Source organism: Dendronephthya gigantea, unplaced genomic scaffold (genome assembly GCF_004324835.1).
Source record: "Dendronephthya gigantea isolate DGI-Jeju-01 unplaced genomic scaffold, DenGig_1.0 000042F, whole genome shotgun sequence".
Taxonomy (NCBI): Eukaryota; Metazoa; Cnidaria; class Anthozoa; order Malacalcyonacea; family Nephtheidae; genus Dendronephthya; species Dendronephthya gigantea.
Window position 1 is genome coordinate 1,674,015 of NW_021163052.1, and position 22,876 is coordinate 1,696,890.

Below are 22,876 nucleotides of genomic sequence, written 5' to 3' on the forward strand. Positions count from 1 at the left end.
GTGGGGTGAATCGCAATAAAACGCTAAATTTGGTGAGTCTATTGCCGCTAGATATGACGTAATGATAGCATTATGTCATTAAGTATCTATATTTATATATTCCAGGGGAAATTTTTATACTAATGTGTGAAAGAGGAAGTTATACATAAAACGAAGACTGAATCAATCTTTGTATATAGTACCGATGCTCATAGGTAGTGATGTTGTAATGTCGCGCTGCTGAATAACTGCCAAGGTTGCACCCTTGATAAACAATATCACATAATTTTGAATGGTCTCGTGTTTCCAACTAATTGGATGCAGGTATGTTTGGGGTCTATTCAATAATAATTGGTGGCATGTTTATAAACAAGTTCAGAACTTTAATTCTGGCAGTTGTGTGTTACGTTTTACAACAGCGTCGGATTATCATATAAAGATGAAATATATCTCATTCCCACTACCGTTCCTAGAGGTATAGCCCTCAGTCAGTATATCTTGATAATCTTTCGTCATTTATTTCGCGACAGAGTATATAGCAACAGCGGAAGCTATAAATCAGGAAGACCGCTATGAGGAAACCAAACTCACTTAATTCTATTATACTGCTCAATGTTAATACCAACTTCAAGGCTGACGTTTACAACTATATATATCTGCTTTTCTTGTGTTACGCTGATATACCGCTTAATACGTGACCGAGATAGTTTTGATGGTAACATTTTGAGTTCAAGGGAATGTATACCGGTTTTTAAACGCTTTTTGAAAGTTATAGGTTTCCCAATCGTCTCATATAGTGTGTCTTGATTCTACAATAATTCTTCTAGACATTTTCCTCTAAGACTATAATCCCTCACCGTACACCGAATTGATATCTTTGTGAAACTACTGCCGACTGAATTCAGATTTCTCTGTGAATGTCTTGCAACATACGGAAGTTCAACGTTTACAGCTGTAATACCCGGTTATCTAACTTATCTTATACTTAAATATATGTTTATTCAAAGTATACGTATGCTCACAGATTTAAAGTATTATACTTTAAATCTGTGAGCATACGTATACTTTGAATAAACATATAATAAGTATAAGTTGTCTGTTCGCCTTTGACTTTGTAGTACTACTGTGAACTTTAAAGGATGACAAATTTTTTTATGTGATTTTGGCTATAAAAAGTCATATTTCATCTAGGTCTAAACGGGAAAAGCTAGTCAAGTAGGTATATAATACGGGTTTTCCCGTACGCAATACCACATTTAATATCACATTTAATATCACATTTAACGTATTACGTATTTGAATTTATAATATAAGTATGATATAACGAGCAATTTGATTGGCTACCGCGCGTGCATTGTGAGGCCATAATGCACGCTTCTGGCTTTTGAAGTTTTTGTTGCTAAGCAACATCTTAAATAACATGTAAGGAGAATTTCATTATTGATCAAATAAATAAATTTTGTTGTTGCCCTATAATTTCTTCTTATATTATAAAAGAATTAAAAAAGCTCGTCGCGTGCCTTTATGGTGTAATAATGCACTCGGGGAAATGTTGGAAGAATACTCGAGAAGTTTGTAAAACACTCGGCTACGCCTCGTGTTTTACAAGCTTCTCTCGTATTCTCCCAACATTCCCCCATCGTGCATTATTACACCATAAAGGCACGCGACTCGTTTTTTAATTCTTAAATATATCACATTCAATTCCGTTCGACGAAGGAGTTCCTAATCGTGACGTCACGGCTGGATGCTATGTTGTTTTGATATTTTTGTGCGGCATTTGCCTCGCTTTCGTGTTTTTGCGCTTGCTTTGCCTGCCGGATTTTGTGTCGCGTCCTAATTTCACGTAATTTCCGTATTTTGTTGTTGTTTATGAGTTAGGACTGTGCAATTAATTTTAACTTATCCGCCGTTTAAACTAAACGGGCTTGATACAACCAGCCCTTGTTTTTTTTTAAATTAAACCACATATTTATGATGAAGTAAAATCGAAACATTCCATTAGAAAATCGTGTCTTCATATTCAGAGTTACCGTTTCTGTGTATATTTTATGAGAACACACAGTGTTTCCCTCAGTCATCCCACCGGTGTGATACTTGCGTCTTAAGGCCCTGTTACATGGTGAAATTTTTCTTGCAACTTGCATCGCAATTCAACTTTTAAGAGATGTAAATTATCGAAGAGTCTTCAAAATGTAAGTGTAAGAAACGTCCATGGAGTATAATAAAAACACAAAACCACGTAGTTGCCAAATTTTAATCTTTCAAAAGTAGAATTATATATTGCAAGTTGCGCATGAAAAATTGCACTCTATAACAGGGCGTAAAGTCTGCTTCATTTTCAAAGGCATAACTCCGTCAACTCAAGTTTTACTCGCAAAAAATGTCTTCGAATATCACCAGGGGTCATGCAGCTTTATTATATTTTTAAAACTGTCGGCTAGTAAAGATCAAATATCGTGAAGACTGAAGACCTTCTATTATGACAAATGTTAGAGTTCCGGTCTATTCGAGGCCGAGCCTGCATGCATGAGTTAATCTTGCGTAATTGAAATAATGTAAGAGGAATTGTCGCCTTTTTATATCGTTCGCTGCATTCAAAACCAATTACTTGAGAAACACTTAGATCAAGGCCCTATATACAGGGTACTTGAATTCTCCCACGCACTTCAATATAAACGTACTTGAATAATCTCCGGCGTACAATATTGCATTTATTGAATTGAATATGGTATAGTGTAAACAATCGGACTGACTGATAGTGCGTGCCGCACTTGTACTTTTTATTGCAAATCTTATTTCCGGAAGTGCGGGGCTAAATCTTAAAACGCTCTAAGACAGTCCGCAACAAAAAGGCTTATTAGCATTTTTTTAACTCGATATGGCCGTTTCTACAGACTACAGGATGCGACATATGTCTGTTAACATTAACAACCGCGCTATTTTAACAATATTTACTATAATGAATACTGGCCAGCGATGTCGTTTCTACTTACTAAAAACTTGTTGTATAATAGAGATAACATATATTTTATGTAGATAGTATAGTGTTACATTAAAGAGACATTTTGCGATGATCAAGTTTATCCAACTTTCGTTTCTTTTGGGTGGCATTGGAGTCATAGCAAATGAACAAGGTAATGGTGAATTTCGCTTCATGCATGCATTTATATATCCTTTTTATCTTGATAATATATAATTATTATATTACCGATGTGTGTTTTTTTTTATTTTTTTAGTCACAAACACAAGTATTGCTTCAACTATGGTGGTTGTCCCTACAACATCATCACCTCTTTTCTTAGTCACAAGCACAAGTGTAGCTTCAACTATGGTGTTGGTCCCTACTACATCATCACCTTCAATGACAGGTGCTATAGCTTTGTTTTTGATTTCTGCATGTTGTTCGATGTTGCATGTTTTGTTTTTTTTGCTACATTCTTAATGGCGATATAAAGCTCTTGTTATTCTTACTGTGTTGGCTGTACATTGTTGCTATAGCTGTTTAAATTATTTGTTTTTCTTGGTTTCTTTGTGTTTCTCGGTTTCTATTATCTTGGTGGTTTTTCTAAAATTTTCACCTTCAAACACGCTTGAATATTATTTTTGAATAATCAAGTTATTGTCATGGAAGTTTTTTATTAGCGACGTTTTTTCACAAAGGGTAGCAAAGCTGGCAGAAACGTCCAGTTTAATCTTGGAAAATCTCAGAACTGACTAAGTTAATAAAGTATTGAATTATTTTTCTGTCGTCTGTTCTTTTAACTTCTTTAATAATTTCTTTTATTATCCCTTATATCAGTACATACCGAGGTCATTCATGTATTCCTTAAAATATATTTTACCTCCATCTTCATTAATTTTTAGCCGCGAAAACACTCGTTTTTACAAGAACGACAGTTATCCCTACAACATTACTGCCCACGAACCCAGGTGAGATGCATTGTTGTTAGAATTTATAATACCCTGGACCAATAATTTGATTAGGGAAAGAAAATTATTCGAGGTGAATCGACCAAAGCTTGAAATTCAGTGATTTAAATAATACACTCATGACTAAATAAAGTGTTCGTTTGCTTTGTCAACATCAATGTAAATTTTTACTGCAGGAGCAAGGAAAAATGACTCTAATAATTTGCGTTTGTTTATTGGCCCTCTTCTTGCTGCAATGGTTGTGGTGGTTGTTTTTCTCGTCGTATTCAAATGGAAACGGAAACTGAAAAAGACGCGTAATGATAAAAACAAAGTTCAGTCCGTGTTGATGAGTGTAAGTAAAAGTTTTTTCAGTTTATCTTTCAAACTCTCTCAGTGGTGATAACTTTATTTTATTGGCACTAAACTTAATTGGAAACCACTTTAATAAATTTTCAGTTAAAATGATAAAATGCGCGACCTAATGAAAGTGACTTACAGGTTGTAATGTAAACAAAGGGCTCGTACTGCTTACTTTTTGTATAATGTATAAGAAACTATATTTAGTTCTCTATTCTTCAAGACCAACATAACCAGAGTTTATGTTGAGGAATTTAGAATTTTTTTAAAAAAAAAGCTAGTTTCTTATTGTTACGAGTCGAATCGATTCAAAGGACGGACAGACTGAATGTACCTCACCCTTAATAATAATGTTGTAGTGCTAGTTAAAAAATATGTCTGTTTTTTAATTTAGGATGATATTCCTCTATCTTGTATCGTTGATCGTGACAGCTTTACTAACATTGATGAAGTTAATCCCTTGCCTGTCGCTGAATGCATGGTATATAATACATGATTATATAATACATAAGTATATAATTGGGAGCATCGTTATTTTAAGTGCGTACTAGGCTACTAATAACGAATTCATGCATTTCTTGTTTGTTTCAAGTGCAACTGCATGTCTTACGACCTCGGTAAAATATTTCTCGGTAAAGACCGAGCAAGCGTGGTTAATAGGAAGTTAATATGATTATTAAGATTATATTTATTGAAATGCCAAGTTAGTAAAACATGATTCTCAGTGAGAAAAACAATGACCCGGCCTTAGTTTGAAAAGTCATAGAACAATATTATAGGTAATCCCATTTTATTGTGGGCAAAACTATTAAAGTTTTTTTTTAGGGAGATGACATAAAAGTTCCAGCCAAATCGTACTTCTCGGAAAAAGTATTGGATCTTTCTGTTCCCATTGAAGGAGTTAATTCAACTAAAGTGGATAGTCTGGAGCCAACTGATTCGGAATCAAAAAATGTCCTCAGTAATTACAACAGCGTAGCTTTGGAAAATGAGCACAATCCAATGTGCAAGTCGAAGGAGGATCTCCATGAAAGTAATTATGACCTCTCATAATTTCACTCCACACCACAACACACGCATTTCTTATCTCATTTCTGCGTTTTTGGCCACCTCATTTTTAGCCGATGACAAGGACCCAAAAGACACAGATGAAAAAGTAAGTCGAACGAACTCCAAGATTTTTAAAAGTCACGTGTAGGAATCAACGAATTAAATTTATTTATCTGAAACGTTATTGCTTGCAAAAAGAGAGGCCAATCGTACGCCATCATCACACGGGCGCTGCGTCATTTATCGTGCGGATCTCGTACTGAGAAATGACTAGGAGGCTGTGGCGATGTCAAAAGAAGCTGAAACTGATGTAAGGATAAAGGACCGCACAATGATAGCTATTTAAGAGACTTAAATGTACGACTGCCGAAAATGTTGGCGTGATTCAAACGTAGTATGACGTGTTGGTTTAATTACTCCGGTAAAATCAATCGCGGTCGTTACAGATAAAGAAATTGCGTTTACTAGGAATAGACTGGCTCCTCTATTTTCCGTATTCCACATATTCCGTAACAGTATTACGATAAATGCTGGTAAATACCTAAAAGGTAGATACTTCTTAGGAAATATCATAAATGTCCTGCATGCTGAATCGATGAATTAATTCGGAATCCTTTAAATGTATTTAGGTACATGATTCACACTAAGGAAGACGATGGTTTATATAGTTTGATGGTTTTGCAAAATATATAAGGCAATTAACAAGCATGCAGCCTCTAAAACTTGTCAATACAATTCATTTTCGACAAAATCTAAAGGCCAAAACACGTTTTTGCAGGTGGATGTTCGTTCATCTCTTGAACGCGATCTTTCAGTGGGAATGAGTTTAGGCCAACAAACGTCCAACCTTAAAAATGCCTTAGATCAATATGGTTCTGCTACTACCCATGCGGGAAGTCGGTTTCGATCTGGTTCCAAATTGGATCATCCCCACAGCAACTTTAACAGCATAGCTGAGGAGAATGAGCAAAGTACATTGTGTAAGTAAATTGAAGTACATGCGATGTCCGTAAAAGTAATATATGATTTCAAACTGAACAAATTCAAGCAAACTGTTGCGCGTTAAGAACCTTTTCGAAATGAATTTTACTTCTAGATATACTACAACATTTATAATACCCTCATCCACTAACAAACTTCATAAAACACCTGAGTTTTAAAAGGGAAAAATTGCATCGTGTAACTGGCCTTAAGACTTAAGAAGTAAAGATTCTGCACTGCATGCACTGCAGTCAACCTTCTCTAAACTTCGATTCTCAATATCCTGAATGTGTTTGCTCGATTTGCAAATTCCTGTTTTCATTTTAGCCATTATACCTTTCATTTTTAGCTGAAGACAGGTCCGCCAAACTCACCAAAGTACAAGTAAGTTTGAATCAAAGGTCTGGTCCCAACCGCCGTTGTGATAATTATTTCGTATGCGTTGCGTGAAAAACTCGTTTTCATAAAACTTTTAAAACATTACTTTCAATTGAATACTCTAATAAAAAATACATGGAAAAGCTGGAAAAATGGAATTTTAAAGACGAAAAGCTAACGCTGCTTGACCCACCGTATACAGGGTGTATAAAAAAAATTCGAATCGAAATTTTGCGTGTAACAATGCGAAATATATTTGACAAATTTGGTTGATTTTTACACCATTGTGAAGTTCATTGTTAGGTTGAAAAATGAAGGAGTACTGGTTCGACAAAAAAATTCATAAAAATCACAATTTTCCGCCGATGGGAATTGCACGTTTGTCCTATTGAAAATCTAATTATTACTGAAACTAAAATGCAAATTTATCGCAAAAACTCTGTTTATTCCATGTTCAACGATAGCTTTGAAGAACAAATGCCTCAATTAAGCACGGAACAACGATCATTTATTGATTAAATTTGCATTTTAGTTTGTTTGGAGGTCTCACTTCGAATTCACATCAGCGGAAAAATTTGATTTCGAGCAACAATTTTTAAAAGACGATAACTCGGCCAATTTTGGTCGTGTCGATATAAGAACGGTATAGTCGCAAACTAAATAAGCTAATATTTGTTGCCATATAAAAATTATATCGTTTACTTTAGTATTTTATACACAGCAGCCTGTCAAATTTGGATTCGAATTTTTTTGATACACACTGTATACTTGAAATCTGCAAAATATACGAAATGCTTTCGCATTTCTGCAATTACTGGGTAGAAAAATGACTGGGTCATTTTTATATGTTTAAAGGTATAACTAACCTCGAACTATATAATATTAAATTATTATTTTACATCGTTGTCCGTACGTAATCAATAATGACTAAGACATATAGGACTAAGTACATATCTAATTATGACTAAGACTTTGTGTTTGCACTAAGTTCGTCGAAGCCAATTCACTGAAATTTTTTACCGAAATTGGTCGGATGTCAAAATCCAACACATTCGTGTTTGTTAATCAGGATAAGACTTTTTCATGTCACTCTGCGATGTCGACAAATCCTAATCCTGATCGAAGTAACTATGCTGGTAAAATGAAAAAATTTGTGAGTTTTTAATTAAAAAAATAACAACAGTTGTTGTAAATGCAACCTTGTATAGTAAGAGCTCCCCATCCTGACCTCATCGTAATGAATAGTTCAGTAGTTTGAATATGTTATAATGATTATAACTATTTTTGAAATTAGGTGAGATCGTATTCCATTGGTTCTGTTACCAATATTGGTTCCAGATGTAATTCGACCAATAGTCAACTTAGCGAAGTTGGTGAAGATGTGAGCTTGCATTTTACAAACTTATATCTAATCATATTTTTCAGTTAACAGTAATATTTATGAGATTTAAAATGGTTGCAAGTTATGGATTTTAATAGTGTGTGCAAAAACGATATGATATATAATGAAATTTTGCCATCGATAACCCAACATATTGTTACGCTTCATCACAAATCGTGGCTGTATTTTTGCGGCCTTTTGCAGTTATTTGTTGGAAGAATATTTGAGCTCCTTGCAATAAACGGCTAAAGATAAATTTCTAATGCAAATTACCATTATTCTTTTGCATACTTATAGATTTTAAGGTTCAAGATTTTTCATGACAGCGAGACAACTTTCTTTGAATCAGCTGTATACATAGTTCAGTAGTTCAGTAGTAATACATTCTTCTCACTATAGGCGAGATCTTATTCTATTGATTCTGGATATCACACTGGATCTAGATCAATTTCAAGAAATCGCGCATTCAGTGAAATTGGTAAAAAAGTGAGCATCAAATTGATACAATTATACAGACTTACATAATCATGTCAGCCAAATGCACAACATAGACGTGATCTTGAATACTAACTATATAGCAGTCTAGCACCTCGTAAATTTTATGATTTTTCTTCACCAACACAATATAGTTCAATTGTTTGATCTTGTTATTAATTATACCCTTTTCTTGAAATTAGGTGAGATCGTATTCGAATTCGACTAGCTCTGGTTCTAATATTGGTTCTAGATGTAACTCAACTAATAGCAAATTGAGTGACAGTGATGTTGGTGAAAATGTGAGCATTAATGAATACAATTGAACAGATTTAAATAATTATATGTCTGTGAGTAAATCCGTCATTCTGGTTCAATTGTGGACAATTCTTCAACATACACGTGATCGTGAATACACCTTCGCCAAACTGCATCAAAAATTTTAGGATTTCTCTCAACAAACACCATAATTATATAGTTCAGTAGCTTCCTAATGTTAAAATTTATTATTGATAAAGGTTCTAGATGTCATTCAACTAATAGCAAATTCAGTGACAATGATGTTGGTGAAAATGAATACATTAACACGATTGTATACACCCTTACATCTTGAATTTTTCGACTAATAGCTAGATGATTTTTGACATAGATTCTATCGTCACCCCAACCAGGCTCCTCAGCCAGACTGCATCATAATTATTAGAATTTCCTTTGAGAACTTATATAAATTATGTCGTTGCAGTAGAAGTTTCAACATGTTATAAATAATTATACTCTTTCCTTAAAATTAGGTGCGATCGTATTCCACTAGTTCTGGTTCTAATGTTGGTTCTAGATGTAACTCAACTAATAGCAAACTCAATGACAGTGATGTTGGCGAAAATGTGAGCATTAATAAACTATATATATATTATATTCCTTGAATTTTAGTCCAAAAGCAGCCAATATAGATGCATTATAATTTCCAAGATTGCTTAAACTATCACTATATAAAATAGTTCAGTAGTTTTAATATGCGGTTATTATCATTTATAGACCTGGAGCGAGGGGAATTCGACGAAATATTACCCCCAAGGGAAGATATATCCCAAGGGCTTCGCCCGAGGGATATATCTTCCCGAGGGGGTAATATTTCGTCGAATTCCCCTCGCTCCAGGTCTATAAATTATATATATCGAAACAACGTGTAGGCAGAGCAAAATCTGGGTAAAATGGCTTCTTTTACCTCCATTTTGAAATTGTTGACAACCTCGAGTCGTGTGCGAGGCATCCACGCGTGGTACACGCAAACTCTTTTATAGCATAATGTGAAAAAATTCGATGGAACTCCATGATTAATTTACTGATCACGTGGTACAAATCGAGCTTTCTGATTGGATGATTTACAGTTGAGATATAATATTAAATTATATACGTTTTTAAGATTAGGCGAGATCTGATTCAATTGGTTCGCGTCCAAATATTGGTTGCGGATGTAATTCAACAAATAGCGAACTCAGAGACAGAGAATTTGCTGAAAACGTGAGCATAAATACAATTTAGTCCATTGATGAAAGAAAACAATTTTAAAAGAAATGAGGCTCTGCTTTGGTTGTTTTGAAACTTACTGTAGAAAATGACAATAATACAGTAAATATAATTCGGTACTCGCCTACCTATCCACTTCCATTTTCAGCGACAGTGATGTTGGTGAAAATGAATACATTAACACGATTGTATACACCCTTACATCTTGAATTTTTCGACTAATAGCTAGATGATTTTTGACATAGATTCTATCGTCACCCCAACCAGGCTCCTCAGCCAGACTGCATCATAATTATTAGAATTTCCTTTGAGAACTTATATAAATTATGTCGTTGCAGTAGAAGTTTCAACATGTTATAAATAATTATACTCTTTCCTTAAAATTAGGTGCGATCGTATTCCACTAGTTCTGGTTCTAATGTTGGTTCTAGATGTAACTCAACTAATAGCAAACTCAATGACAGTGATGTTGGCGAAAATGTGAGCATTAATAAACTATATATATATTATATTCCTTGAATTTTAGTCCAAAAGCAGCCAATATAGATGCATTATAATTTCCAAGATTGCTTAAACTATCACTATATAAAATAGTTCAGTAGTTTTAATATGCGGTTATTATCATTTATAGACCTGGAGCGAGGGGAATTCGACGAAATATTACCCCCAAGGGAAGATATATCCCAAGGGCTTCGCCCGAGGGATATATCTTCCCGAGGGGTAATATTTCGTCGAATTCCCCTCGCTCCAGGTCTATAAATTATATATTATATCGAAACAACGTGTAGGCAGAGCAAAATCTGGGTAAAATGGCTTCTTTTACCTCCATTTTGAAATTGTTGACAACCTCGAGTCGTGTGCGAGGCATCCACGCGTGGTACACGCAAACTCTTTTATAGCATAATGTGAAAAAATTCGATGGAACTCCATGATTAATTTACTGATCACGTGGTACAAATCGAGCTTTCTGATTGGATGATTTACAGTTGAGATATAATATTAAATTATATACGTTTTTAAGATTAGGCGAGATCTGATTCAATTGGTTCGCGTCCAAATATTGGTTGCGGATGTAATTCAACAAATAGCGAACTCAGAGACAGAGAATTTGCTGAAAACGTGAGCATAAATACAATTTAGTCCATTGATGAAAGAAAACAATTTTAAAAGAAATGAGGCTCTGCTTTGGTTGTTTTGAAACTTACTGTAGAAAATGACAATAATACAGTAAATATAATTCGGTACTCGCCTACCTATCCACTTCCATTTTCAGCGTCAAAACGGTACTCGCGACTTCCAGTGTTATCCCATTTTGGACAATTGTTGCGTGTGCGCATGCGCGTGACTGGATATTGGAGTCGAAGTCGATCTTAAACTCCCTATTATATAATATACGGCACGTTCAAATTAGCCGAAATCTTAAACACATCCCCTTATTATCTAGGAGAATATCACAAGAAATTCCCTATTAGCTAGGGGAGCTATCGCAAGTTTCTCATTTTCAACCTTTCTAGCTGCATGTGGAAATTTCATTCATATCTGCAACCTGATTATTTAGTTGCTTAAAGAAACACGTCAGTTTGAAAGTAAAAATACCCAAAGTAGAAATGTGTCCTCGAGTGATGCCACCACGTCGTTATCTAATGCGATGCGTTGTAATGAACCAAGCATTCCCAACATGTACAATGACGATATCGTCAAGAAAAGTGAGTACAAAAGGAAACATATTTTGGGCTGTAATAAACATTTCTATATTAATTCGTAATTGGTGTTCACTTTTTTATGATAGAACCTGTATATCTTGTATCTCTGTAGAACGTGCAGATTTGGCAAAGAAGCTCATCACCGCTAATGGTGGTATCATCAAATTGGGCGACGTCATTCTTCGAATCAATTCTGGTTGCTTGGCCGAAGATACAGAAATTACTCTAAGAATAGACCACCAACACGTTGATATCAAGTCACTGTTCGACTTAGGTTTAATTCAAGGAGCTTCGAGTGTTGTTGAATTTCTCCCCAATGGCTTGAAATTCTTGAAACCGGCTGATCTTATGTTTAAACATGAAAGGACCGTGTCCGATAATGAACTGTTCATCCTGCGTGGTTCTTACAACTGCAATTATCGGAGAATCATATGGGAACTTGTAGTCGGTGATATTATAGAGAATACTAAAGAAGGATTTGTTAATGCAAGTATTGAAGGGTTTTCTTTCTATTTGTTTATATTGGCGACGCGCGGGGTGTTGGCCAATCTTTTGAGTCACCTGAATAACTCGTTCACCTGTTTTGCGTATGCTTTGTATCGACGACAGCCTGCAAGTAATGAACTGATAAACATTTTAGTCGTCTTGGTCAGTGAATTCGTTGATGACAATGACGAAAAAGACATTAAAATGTTGAAAGATCTTTATGAAGCAGGATACGTTAAAAGTGAGAAAGGAACACCGAAACGTCTTCAAACAGATCGCTGTTTTCAAATGTGTTTAGATTTTCCAGAATACAAAGACAGACCAAAATTGTTCTATGTAGACCAACCGCAATTAGATTCCATCGGTTATGTAATCGACCATTTCAAGAGAGTACCAATAAAATATCCAGCAAAAGGAACAGTTACTATAAGCGAAGTGCTTTCCGAAGAAAATTCAACAGCTGAAAGTGATCTTCCGTGGGTGCTAGAAATTGATGAAAAGGAACAAAAAGCCATAAAATATAAATTAATGGGTAATTTGAAATAATCTTGCTTATTCTATAACAGTACTTGATTTTACTGTGCTTTTATGCCTCGTCTTAATCCAGGTTCACGATTACTTATTTAGTCCGACCAATACCGACAGATATGGATCCAGCAGGTATTTATTTTACTCGAATATACATACCTCAACGTCTTGCGCGTGTATTTCAATGCCGTATACCTAAAATGTTGAGACAATATGAAATCGATATACATTGCAGTAAATTATTGTTGATTGAAAAAATATTCCCACTTAAATTTTGACAAACTAGATTTCGAATGGTTAATTCTTCGTAATTATCGCTACCCCGGCTTAATTGACTAAACTTATAATTGGTATTCGTATAATTTCTTAAAAAAATCCAGCTATAGACTAATAGACCTACAAAGCAATTTTTGCAAGAACCTATACAGAGCAATAATGAGGCAAGGACATTTCTATCGCATCATTGTTCTGGTATACAATTATAGAATATCCTGCCAATAGTGCATTATGTTAAAGATCTGTTAGAGGATCAATTTTAGAGTATAGAATTGCCCTGTTCTTTAAAAATTCATGCATGAGGAAACATAACACAAGGTAGATTTATCTATATAAGACTATATGGCTTTCACTGTTAAGAGTTGGGTTGGCAGGGTATTCTATAATTGCTCCATTGTTCTGTAACTGCGTAATTATCGGGAAAAAATTGCGATTTCATAAAGATTAATCTATATTGGACCTGTTGAATTCCATTGTAATTTTGATTTCACAATTTTTTTCAGGCGAATCCACGGAACCGAAAGGTATACGTTTTTTTATGTTTATTTATCTTAAATATTCATCGAAAAAATTTCTTTCAAACAATTTTATATTTTTTTACTTTTATGTACAATAACAACATAAAAAATCAGTATTGCCTCACCCTACAAGGGCATTGGCAAATAAAAATGTGTGTGTGCTATTGTTATTATCAGTATAAAGCATGATACCTCACCAGCATGTTCAACGTGGACACTTATCATCAAAGCGAAATCAATGAAAGCCTGAATTTAGCTACATCGTCTTTCAGCTCGAAAAAAATTCCTCTCTCCTTTTCTAGTTGTACGCCGGAACACAAAACTCACAACAATAGAAATAACGAGGGTGAGTCGTATGGTTGCGATGGATTGGGACAGTTTTGCCGGCCTGATGGATATTCCTTATGAAGAACGTGAAGAGATCAGAACAAACTATGCAAAATATCCTGATTCTCCGTCGAAAGCGGAAGAAGTTCTTAATCACTTCAATGGCAGCGATTGCTTTGGTCGAGATATTTTTGGAAAATGCGCTGATGAGTTGGGAAGGCATGATTTAGTAAAGAAATTACATCCTATGGAGGACGAGGTATTTATTGCTAATTAAATCATATTTGCCTTCTTTCAAGCTTAAGGTGCAATTTTTCTTGCCACTACAATGCAATTCTTCTTTTGAGAAACGCCAATTTAGCAAATGCTGAACTTTTGTCTTTATTATTTTGCCTTCCTAAGAGCCAGGTAAAGTTTTCAATGTCTTAGTGCATTATTGCCTCCAATAAAAAATTCGGGCTGTCGATATGATTTCGATGAAGATATTGAAAAACAGCTTTGTTATAAACAGGGTGATGTAACTCGTGCTGATGTCGAAACTGAATTATTGCAAACTGAAATGTCTGAAGGTAATGGAAATGAAGAAATACAGCCTGAAATCCCTCCAGAGGAAAACACCGAGCCTCTCTCTCCTCGTGAAATGTTCAGGTTAAGTCAACGTATTGCCGTTGAGTGGGACAGTGTTGGTGGCCTCATGGACATCGCCAAGGAAGAAAGAGATGACATCAGATCCAACGTTGCTGTTTACAGCGACAATCGTTCACGAGCTGAGAAAATCTTATCTATTTTCAACCACAAGAGAGACTTCTCGCGTAAGAAGCTGGTAGAATGCTTGAAAGGAATCAGGAAATTAGATGTGATTAGACCAATTATCACTGGAGAATGGAAAGTCTTGTAATTATCAAGTCATCTGTTAGCTAAGTTGGACTACACCACCATTGACTATGCTCTTCCATCAGCCTCTCAAGAATAAATAAAGGTATAATTATTTCGAACAGTTCAAAGTCCAGACGATAGGGCATTCATACTTCATTTGTCAAGATTTCTATTACCAAGAATTTCTGGTTGAAAACCGAAATCGAATCAACCTTCTCTAAAGAAAGATCGAATGATGGTATGTAAGAAGTTTTCCACTTAATCACATCTCTTTTGTGTAACTTTATCCTTTAACTGTTTGATATGATCTCAACAGTCGATACAGTGTCCTCCATGTTCTCGTACGTCATCCGTGTATCTATAACTGAACGGACAACGGTTCAAGGTTATTTGTTAAATAGGCATCAATTTGACAACTACACGCTTTTAATATACAAAAACACAAATCGAAATTTTATGCATTAAAACATATTTATTACCAAGGGATTTTCTGGCATTCTTAGGCATGTGTGCATGTTTAAAACTTCTCTGCTGGATTGCCTGAATATTCTACAATCTGTATAGTGCTAAGAACGTACGTTTTTAGGAAAGTATATTTGTTTATTTATAGTCTTTGTTGCACAAAGTGGCAAAGGACGGTGCTGAACAAGCCATTTAAACGAATTAGTTTGACTAGATATGTAAATCAGTTACAAACACTATACAGTAGTGGTAAAACATTCGTGCTGCATGAATAGACTTTTTTAGCTTGCATGCGAATCAACCTCATGTTAGATGTTGTTACCATGGAATAGAAAATAAAACTTAACCATTTGAGACCATGTGACTTGTAATGACCATGTTAATTTGCATACAAGCTGAAAAGGTCTATTAGGACGATTGGTTTAAAATTAAAATACTCCGCACCATGTTGTATGCTGTATGCAACCTTCCGGCGTCAGTATCTACCTATACGAACTGGCTTTGCTTTTGATTCACGATAGCTAGCAATAAACTATGAAAAACTTTGAAATTGATCTTCAAAACATTTTCCAAATATTTTCCCAACATTTTAATAACATCTGTATAGTATGAAGCTAAGCTTAGTGTGATTTCTTGTTCATTAATCATGCATGCAGGCTCACCAGTATTATAATTTTCACTATACACCATAGCTTGTGTTTTAAACAGGGCCGAGACAAGTTATTAGATGAACAAAGACAAAGTAAGTAATTTAGCTTGTAGGTACACCACGTAAGTATTTAATACTGCAAAGCTTTCGGTCCGTTATTCAAGAATATTATTAAAGACAAAGTATTCTGAACACAAAACATTAGCATACCCACCCTAAATAATAACGGGACCAACCGTGAATTTTCGCTGCTAGATTGTCTAGATATCAAGTCTTCCTAGCTCTAAAAATTATCACGGTGCAAGATCGCAGTTATACAGTGGGGAATACTTCCGTGTGTGTATCATCCTTTCGCTATCGGCAGTCGTGTTTTTTGCTCCAAATCAAAATTTTATAGTTTTTACTTAGAAATTGGTATATTATTCGGGAGTATTTTAAAGACAATCTTATTACTCCGGCGTCAGCGACGGAGTTGAAAATTCGCCTCGGTTTTGTTTTGTTTTTGTTTTTTTTTTTTTATTATTTTTCGTCGTCGCAAGTCTGAAATGGCGCGAACCATTCTAGTATTTGAAATGTGTATGTAACCGTATTTATCTACGTTCCAGTCTTATCTTCTAAGAGTTGTGGTGTACAGCTTTGGCTAATTTTCCGATGCGCGATTCGATTTCGCTCGCATGATACGGCAATTCCTCCAAGAGGAACGAATAAACCGTTGTTTTCATGCTGTTCGACTAAGTTTAGATTGAATTGGGGTAAGAATATATTTAATACATGTAGATTCTGTTCCTATTTTAATAATATCGCTGCTATTTCGCCGTTTAATAAGATGATGTGGTCGTGTATGGGCGCGTTGACACGTCGTAGTTTGCACAGGATTGAAGATTTAATATAACTGTATAAGCGCCTATTCCAAAAGCAAAGTGTAAGACAAAGCGAATGTATCACGCGGTTTATTTACATTTTTGAACAATTGAACTTCTACACTTTTTAAAGTACGGTGTGCTTCTAAATTTCGCAATCGAACATTTATAGGTTCGCAACTCGCAAGGCATCTAAATGCGAATATGAACTGTATTGTTTATGTTCAGAAGCTCTATATTAAAGACTGGCACGTGCGCCGGAGTTAACGCCAGATCAGGCGTCTTGTTACGCTAACTTTGAATCGCCCCATTTAATCGGATTTATTAAACCTGAAGAGTATCAATGTTTTAATATGATAATTAAGGTTAGTTTACACTTGCAATTTTCACTGTGATTTTATAGCTGCGATTTCTTTGGAATCGATATTCCTGCTGCGTCCGTCGAAGTGACTCGCAATAAAACGCTAAATTTGGTGAGTCTATTGCGGCTAGATATGACGTAATGATAGCATTACGTCATAAGGTATCTATATTCATATCTTTCTGGGGAAATTTTGTACTAATGTGTGAAAGAGGAAGATACCAAGACTGAATCAATCTTTGCATAATGCCGATGCCCGATGTTGTATACCGTCCGCGCCGCTGAATAACTGCCAAGGGTTGCAACCTTAATAAACAATATCACAAAATTTTGATTGGTCTGGTGTTTCCAACTCATTGGATGCAGGTATGTTTGGTGTTTATTCCGAATTGGTTGAATGTTCATCAACAAATTCAGAACTTTAATGCTGGCTGTTGTGTGTTTTACAATAGTGTCGGATTATCATATAAAGATGAAATATATCATTCCCACTACCGGTCCGATAAAATTGCCCAGTTAATTATCCCTCAGTCAGTATATCTTGCAAATCTTTAGTCATTTATTTCGCGACAGAGCATAGCAACAGCGCGGAAGCTATAAGTCGTGTAGGAAGAAGCCAAACTCATTTATTATACTGCGCAATATTAATACCAACTTCAAGGCTGACGTTTACAACTATAAATCTGCTTTTCTTGTGTTACGCTGATATACCGCTTAGTACATGACCGTGAGATAGTTTTTATGGTAAAATTTTGAGCTCAAAGGAATGTATGGCGTCAATGCCGATGTTTAATAAACGCTGATGGAAAGTTATACTCGTATATGTTTTCCAATCGTCTCGTATACTGTGCCTTGATTATACAATAATTTTTTTAGACATTTTCCTCTAAGACTATAATCCCTCACCGTACACCGAATTGATAACTTTGTGAAATTACTGCCGACTGAATTCAGATTTCTCTGGGAATGTCTTGCAACATACGGAAATTCAAGGTTTACACTTAAAGCTGTAATACCCGGTTATCTAACTTATCTTAAACATTAATATATGTTTATTCAAAGTACGTATGCTCACAGATTTAAAGTATAAGTTGTCAGTTCGCCTTTGTAGTACTGCTATATAAAGGATGATAAGTTTTTATTATGTGATTTTGGCTGTAAAAAAGTCGTATTTCATCTAGGTCTAAACCGGAAAAGCTAGTCAAATAGGTATATAATACGGCTTCTCGCGTGCGCAATGGTAGTCAATCCCGTCTCAGATGTCACTTGTTGTCATGACCAGACTCTGGTTAAATTCGTCGTCGAACTTTATATATGCTAAAATAGATTATAACAAGACACAAAATAGACAATATTGGTAACTCCGAATGAATGCGATTATACTCGTCATTACGAACGAGGAATATCACATTTAATATCACATTTAACGTATTTGAATATATATCACATTTAACCCCGTTCGAAGAAGGAGTTCCTAATCGCCACGTCACGGCTGGATGCTATGTTGTTTTGAGATTTTTGTGCGGCATTTGCCTCGCTTTCGTGTTTTTGCGTTTGCTTTGCCTGCCGGATTTTGTGTCGCGTCCTAATTTCACGTGCTTTCCGTATTTTATTGTTTTTAGGAGTTAGGACCAGGCAATTGGGCCTTCGTATTTGCCTGTTTCATTAATAAGTTGTGGGAATTGTATAGATTATTTTGATTTTGAAGTGTTTGAAATATCAGTGAGGATTCTTATCAAACCATCAGGAATCTATCTTGCAGTGTTTTAACGATGAGAAATCCGATCACCGTACGCACTTGCTAATCTTTGATTACTTCTAGTATATCTATTTAATGTAACCCAACAGGGTTTTATTAAGCCCGTTTAGTTTAAACAGTGGTTAAGTTCAAAATGGAAAGAAAGCCTACCGTTTTATTCCAGAAGCAAACTAAATTTTTTTATCTATAAAACAACGATACAGTTTACAACTACATATTCAGTGCAAACATAATATTCAACTTGACAGATTTAAAGAGATATGTAAGTGTGTTATTTAATTTTAACTTAATATCCACCGTTTAAGCTAAACGGGCTTGATACAACCAGCCCTTGTTTTTTTTAAAATTAAACCTAAACTAATGGTGCATGAGCTATTTTCTATTACATATTGATAATGAAGTAAAATGGAAACATTCCATTAGAAAATCGTGTCTTCATATTCAGGATTACCGTTTCTGTGTATATTTTATAAGAATACACAGTGTTTCGCTCAGTATGATAAATACAAAATGTTCATCTTTCAAAAGTAGAATTATAAGGCAAGTTGCACTTGAAAAATTGCACTCTATAACAGGGCCTTAAGTCTGTTTCATTTTCAAACACATAACTCAGTCAAATCAAGTTCTACTCGCGCAAAATGTCTTCGAATATCACCAGGGGTCATGCAGCTTTATTATATTTTTAAAACAGTCGGCTAGTAAAGGTCAAATATCGTGAAGATCTTCTATTATGACAAATGTTAGAGTTCCGGTCTATTCGAGGAAGTCTGCATGAGTTGATCTTGCGTAATTAAAAAAATGTAAGAGGAATTGTCGCCTTTTTGTATCGTTTGCTGCACTCAAAGCAATTTAATTGAGAAACACTTAGATCAAGGCCCTATACTGACTGATAGTTGCATGCGGCACTATAGTACTTTTTTTGCAAATCGTATTTCCAGAAATGCAGGGCTAAATTTTAAAACGCTCTAAGACAGTCCGCAACTGTTTTTAACTTGATCACTTTAATTTACTGGCCGTTTCTACAGACTACAGGATGCGACATATGTCTGTTAACATTAACAAGCGCGCTATTTTAACGATATTTAATATAATTAACAATTAGACAACGAGGCGGAGTTGTCTATGAGCGAATAGTCAACGAGGCGAAGCCGAGTTGACTATTTGCTCATAGACAACGAGGCCGAGTTGTCTAATTGTTTTAGTATAAACTATAACATTAATTTACAACTAGGAAACACAATACAAAAATATTGAAACTGAAATTTATTTCGTATATTAAAGGGAAGAAAATATTTTAATTGTTGTTCGCGTAAAATGTTTTAAAATTCAGTTTAAATATAAAAATTCAATTGAGTATACGTTATTTTTATGTATTTTCTTACCCTTAAAAATTGCAATTCCGTATTTTGTTGCTTTTTTTGTTTTTTCTGGTACGGAATTGTCCAACAAGTCGTCCAAAAAATCTTCAGATACTTCGGCGAAACGCGAATTTTCCGCCATTGTTTTGAATTTTGCTACTAGTAGGCTATCACTAATAGCCTACTAGTAGCGTAGCCAATCAGAACGCAGGAAAAGTGATAGCCTATTAGTCAGTTTATACTAATAAATATTAGCCAGCGATGTCGTTTCTACTTACTAAAAACTTGTTGTATAATAGAGATAACATATATTTTATATATAGATAGTATAGTGTTACATACACTGTAAATTCAAAAGAGTCGTTTTGACCAGGGCGAGTCATTTCAACACCTTTATTCAAAATGTCATTTTTACTCCTCTAATGTGTCGTTTCGACTCTAATAGTCGTTTTAACTCCGACATTGGGTTAAAATGACAATTCGGAGGACTCGTTTAGTTCATTTGAAGGGTCACAAGACTCTCGCAAGAGTCAATAGACTCTTAAGTAGAGTTCACATGGAGTCATGTGACTCGTTCTTGGAGCCATATTACTCTTTGTTGGAGTGGTGGAACTCTTTCTTAGAGTCATTCTGGGTTTTATAACAGCCACTTATATACAAAACAAATAATTTGCATGTTTAAAATATTAAATTGAAGTCATTAGGCATGTTACATGTATTACAAATCCTTTGTATTTGAAGCAAATAACCAGTCAGCACATTAAAAAAATACTCAATTATTATGACACAAATACACTTGATATTAGTTGTTATCGTTTCTTCATGTATCGAGAAAGTCTTATAAATTTGTTAAGTTGCTTATATGTGTATGTTTGTGTCTGTCTATTTGTAAGTTAGTTGTGGAACCCCGTTATTGGAGACATATCTCTGTGTGGTGATTCCAGCCATTGCATGTGTGTAGTTCATTTGTAGTTTATGTGTAGTTCATTCTAACTTTTTAACATGGCAAATTTATAAAATAAAATAAATATAAAAAATATATTACACTGCATGTATATAGGTTTTATATTTCTTGAAAATGTCAGCTGGAACAGGATATGCACACATAAAAATATATTATACATAAATTCATTTTAATAGTTCTGACTCATGCTGAAAAGTAGTATATGCTGATATCAAAAATGACAAATAATCAACAAACGTTCTGATTGGCTAAGACAGAAAGTTTGAATTTCAACGAGAACGTCAGCAATTTAACTGTCATTTCGTAAACCTTTTTGTAAAAGCGTTTCATAAACTTTGTGCAAAGTAAAACGGGAAGAAACAAGATATATGAAGCATGACAGATAGCAAAGATGAACAGGGATACAATCAAGACCGAAAGCCGTGTAAGAGAAATAATTCATAATCTGCAAGCTTATAAGTGTTTTCAAAGGGTGCGTGTTTACTTTGTTTCCTTCGTATTTGCTTCGCAGTAAGGATGAGCTGTATTTGTATAATTTTCAGCTTTGTATGCCGTTTATTTGTTTAATTTTCAGCTTTTTATGCAAACGGATAAACCTGTGAAAGGCTATTACACCTTTGCTATAACTTCAAAAAGTGTTTTTGAAAGTATAATTTGAATTTTGATATAAAAAATACACACTATGTCTATGAAGTATAAAACGTTTAGCCGTCGACTGTAATTACAGAATAAAATAACATTTGAGGCTTTTTCTTTGTCTCTGAAGTTTTGTACTGTTTTAATCGTTTGAAACTTCGATTTTAAACCATTACTTAATTAATTGCTGCTAACATATGGCGATTTACCATATTTTAATTTTAAAAATGTATATCCAACCCATTTTTTAAAGACACCGGACATTTGATAGACGGCCTGTTGGCCGATATTTTAAAGCCTGCATGCTTATATATAGATATTTATTATATATAATTTCTCTTCAAAGAAACATATTTGCGGGATGCATGTATGGTATGCTGTAATACTCACTGCATATACATTATTAAACATCGTTTACTCAAACTCTGCTTTTGTATTATATGCAAGCTTCATGAAACTAATATTGGTGTACAGTACTATAGTAAAATTGATGCCACAGAATAGTCGTAATGACCTCAAATAAGAGTAAAATCGATGTCAAAAAGGAGTGGATATGACTCCAAATAAGAGCAAAAACGATGCTAAAGAAGAGTTCAAATGACCCCAAAATAAGAGTACATTGATGCCAACGAAGAGTTGAAATGACTCCAAATAAGAGAAAAATCGATATCAAAAAGGAGTCAAAATTACTCCAAATGAGAGTAAAATCGATGCTAAAGAAGAGTCGAATGACTCCAATTAAGAGTAATATTGATGCCACAGAATAGCCGTAATGACCCCAAATAAGAGTAAAATTGATGCTAAAGAAGAGTCGAATGACTCCAAATAAGAGTAATATTGATGCCACAGAATAGTCGTAATGACCCCAAATAAGAGTAAAATTGATGACAAAAAGGAGTCGAAATGACTCCAAATAAGAGTAAAATTGATGCCAAAGTAGAGTCAAAAATCAAAATGACTCTTTTAAAACGACACTTTTGAGGAGTTAATTTGCATTTTAACTGTTGCAAGAGTCATTTTGAAACGACTCCATGGGTAGTCAAAACGACTCTAGTTAAAGGGTTAAAATGA

At 34.7% G+C, this 22,876-nt stretch overlaps 2 protein-coding genes across 4 annotated transcripts in view; both read left to right on the forward strand.

Moving 5' to 3' along the window:
* Positions 1-193: 193 nt before the first annotated feature.
* On the forward strand, positions 194-14,795 carry LOC114527036. 3 transcript variants are annotated; one of them, XM_028548608.1, is made up of 21 exons: positions 194-303; positions 3,019-3,116; positions 3,219-3,350; positions 3,847-3,912; positions 4,089-4,246; positions 4,646-4,732; positions 5,077-5,284; positions 5,373-5,407; positions 6,080-6,281; positions 6,632-6,666; positions 7,955-8,041; positions 8,441-8,527; positions 8,719-8,817; positions 9,307-9,399; positions 10,430-10,522; positions 11,601-11,748; positions 11,858-12,763; positions 12,859-12,891; positions 13,539-13,559; positions 13,856-14,139; positions 14,392-14,795. In XM_028548608.1, the coding sequence occupies exons 2-21, from the start codon at positions 3,053-3,055 to the stop codon at positions 14,776-14,778; spliced, it is 3,225 nt and encodes a 1,074-aa protein (XP_028404409.1). In that variant the 5' UTR covers positions 194-303; positions 3,019-3,052; the 3' UTR covers positions 14,779-14,795. The 3 variants fall into 3 exon arrangements, with proteins under 3 accessions (XP_028404409.1, XP_028404411.1, XP_028404410.1); XM_028548610.1 differs by having other exon boundaries at positions 3,285-3,350; XM_028548609.1 differs by lacking the exon at positions 194-303 and having other exon boundaries at positions 2,875-3,116.
* A 113-nt stretch (positions 14,796-14,908) lies between these two features.
* LOC114527037 overlaps positions 14,909-22,876 on the forward strand; it is a 30,360-nt gene continuing 22,392 nt past the window's right edge. Inside the window, exons 1-3 of the mRNA XM_028548611.1 lie at positions 14,909-14,994; positions 15,927-15,960; positions 17,131-17,454. The gene's annotated coding sequence lies outside the window, so the exon portion shown is untranslated. The remainder of the gene's footprint in view (positions 14,995-15,926; positions 15,961-17,130; positions 17,455-22,876) is intronic.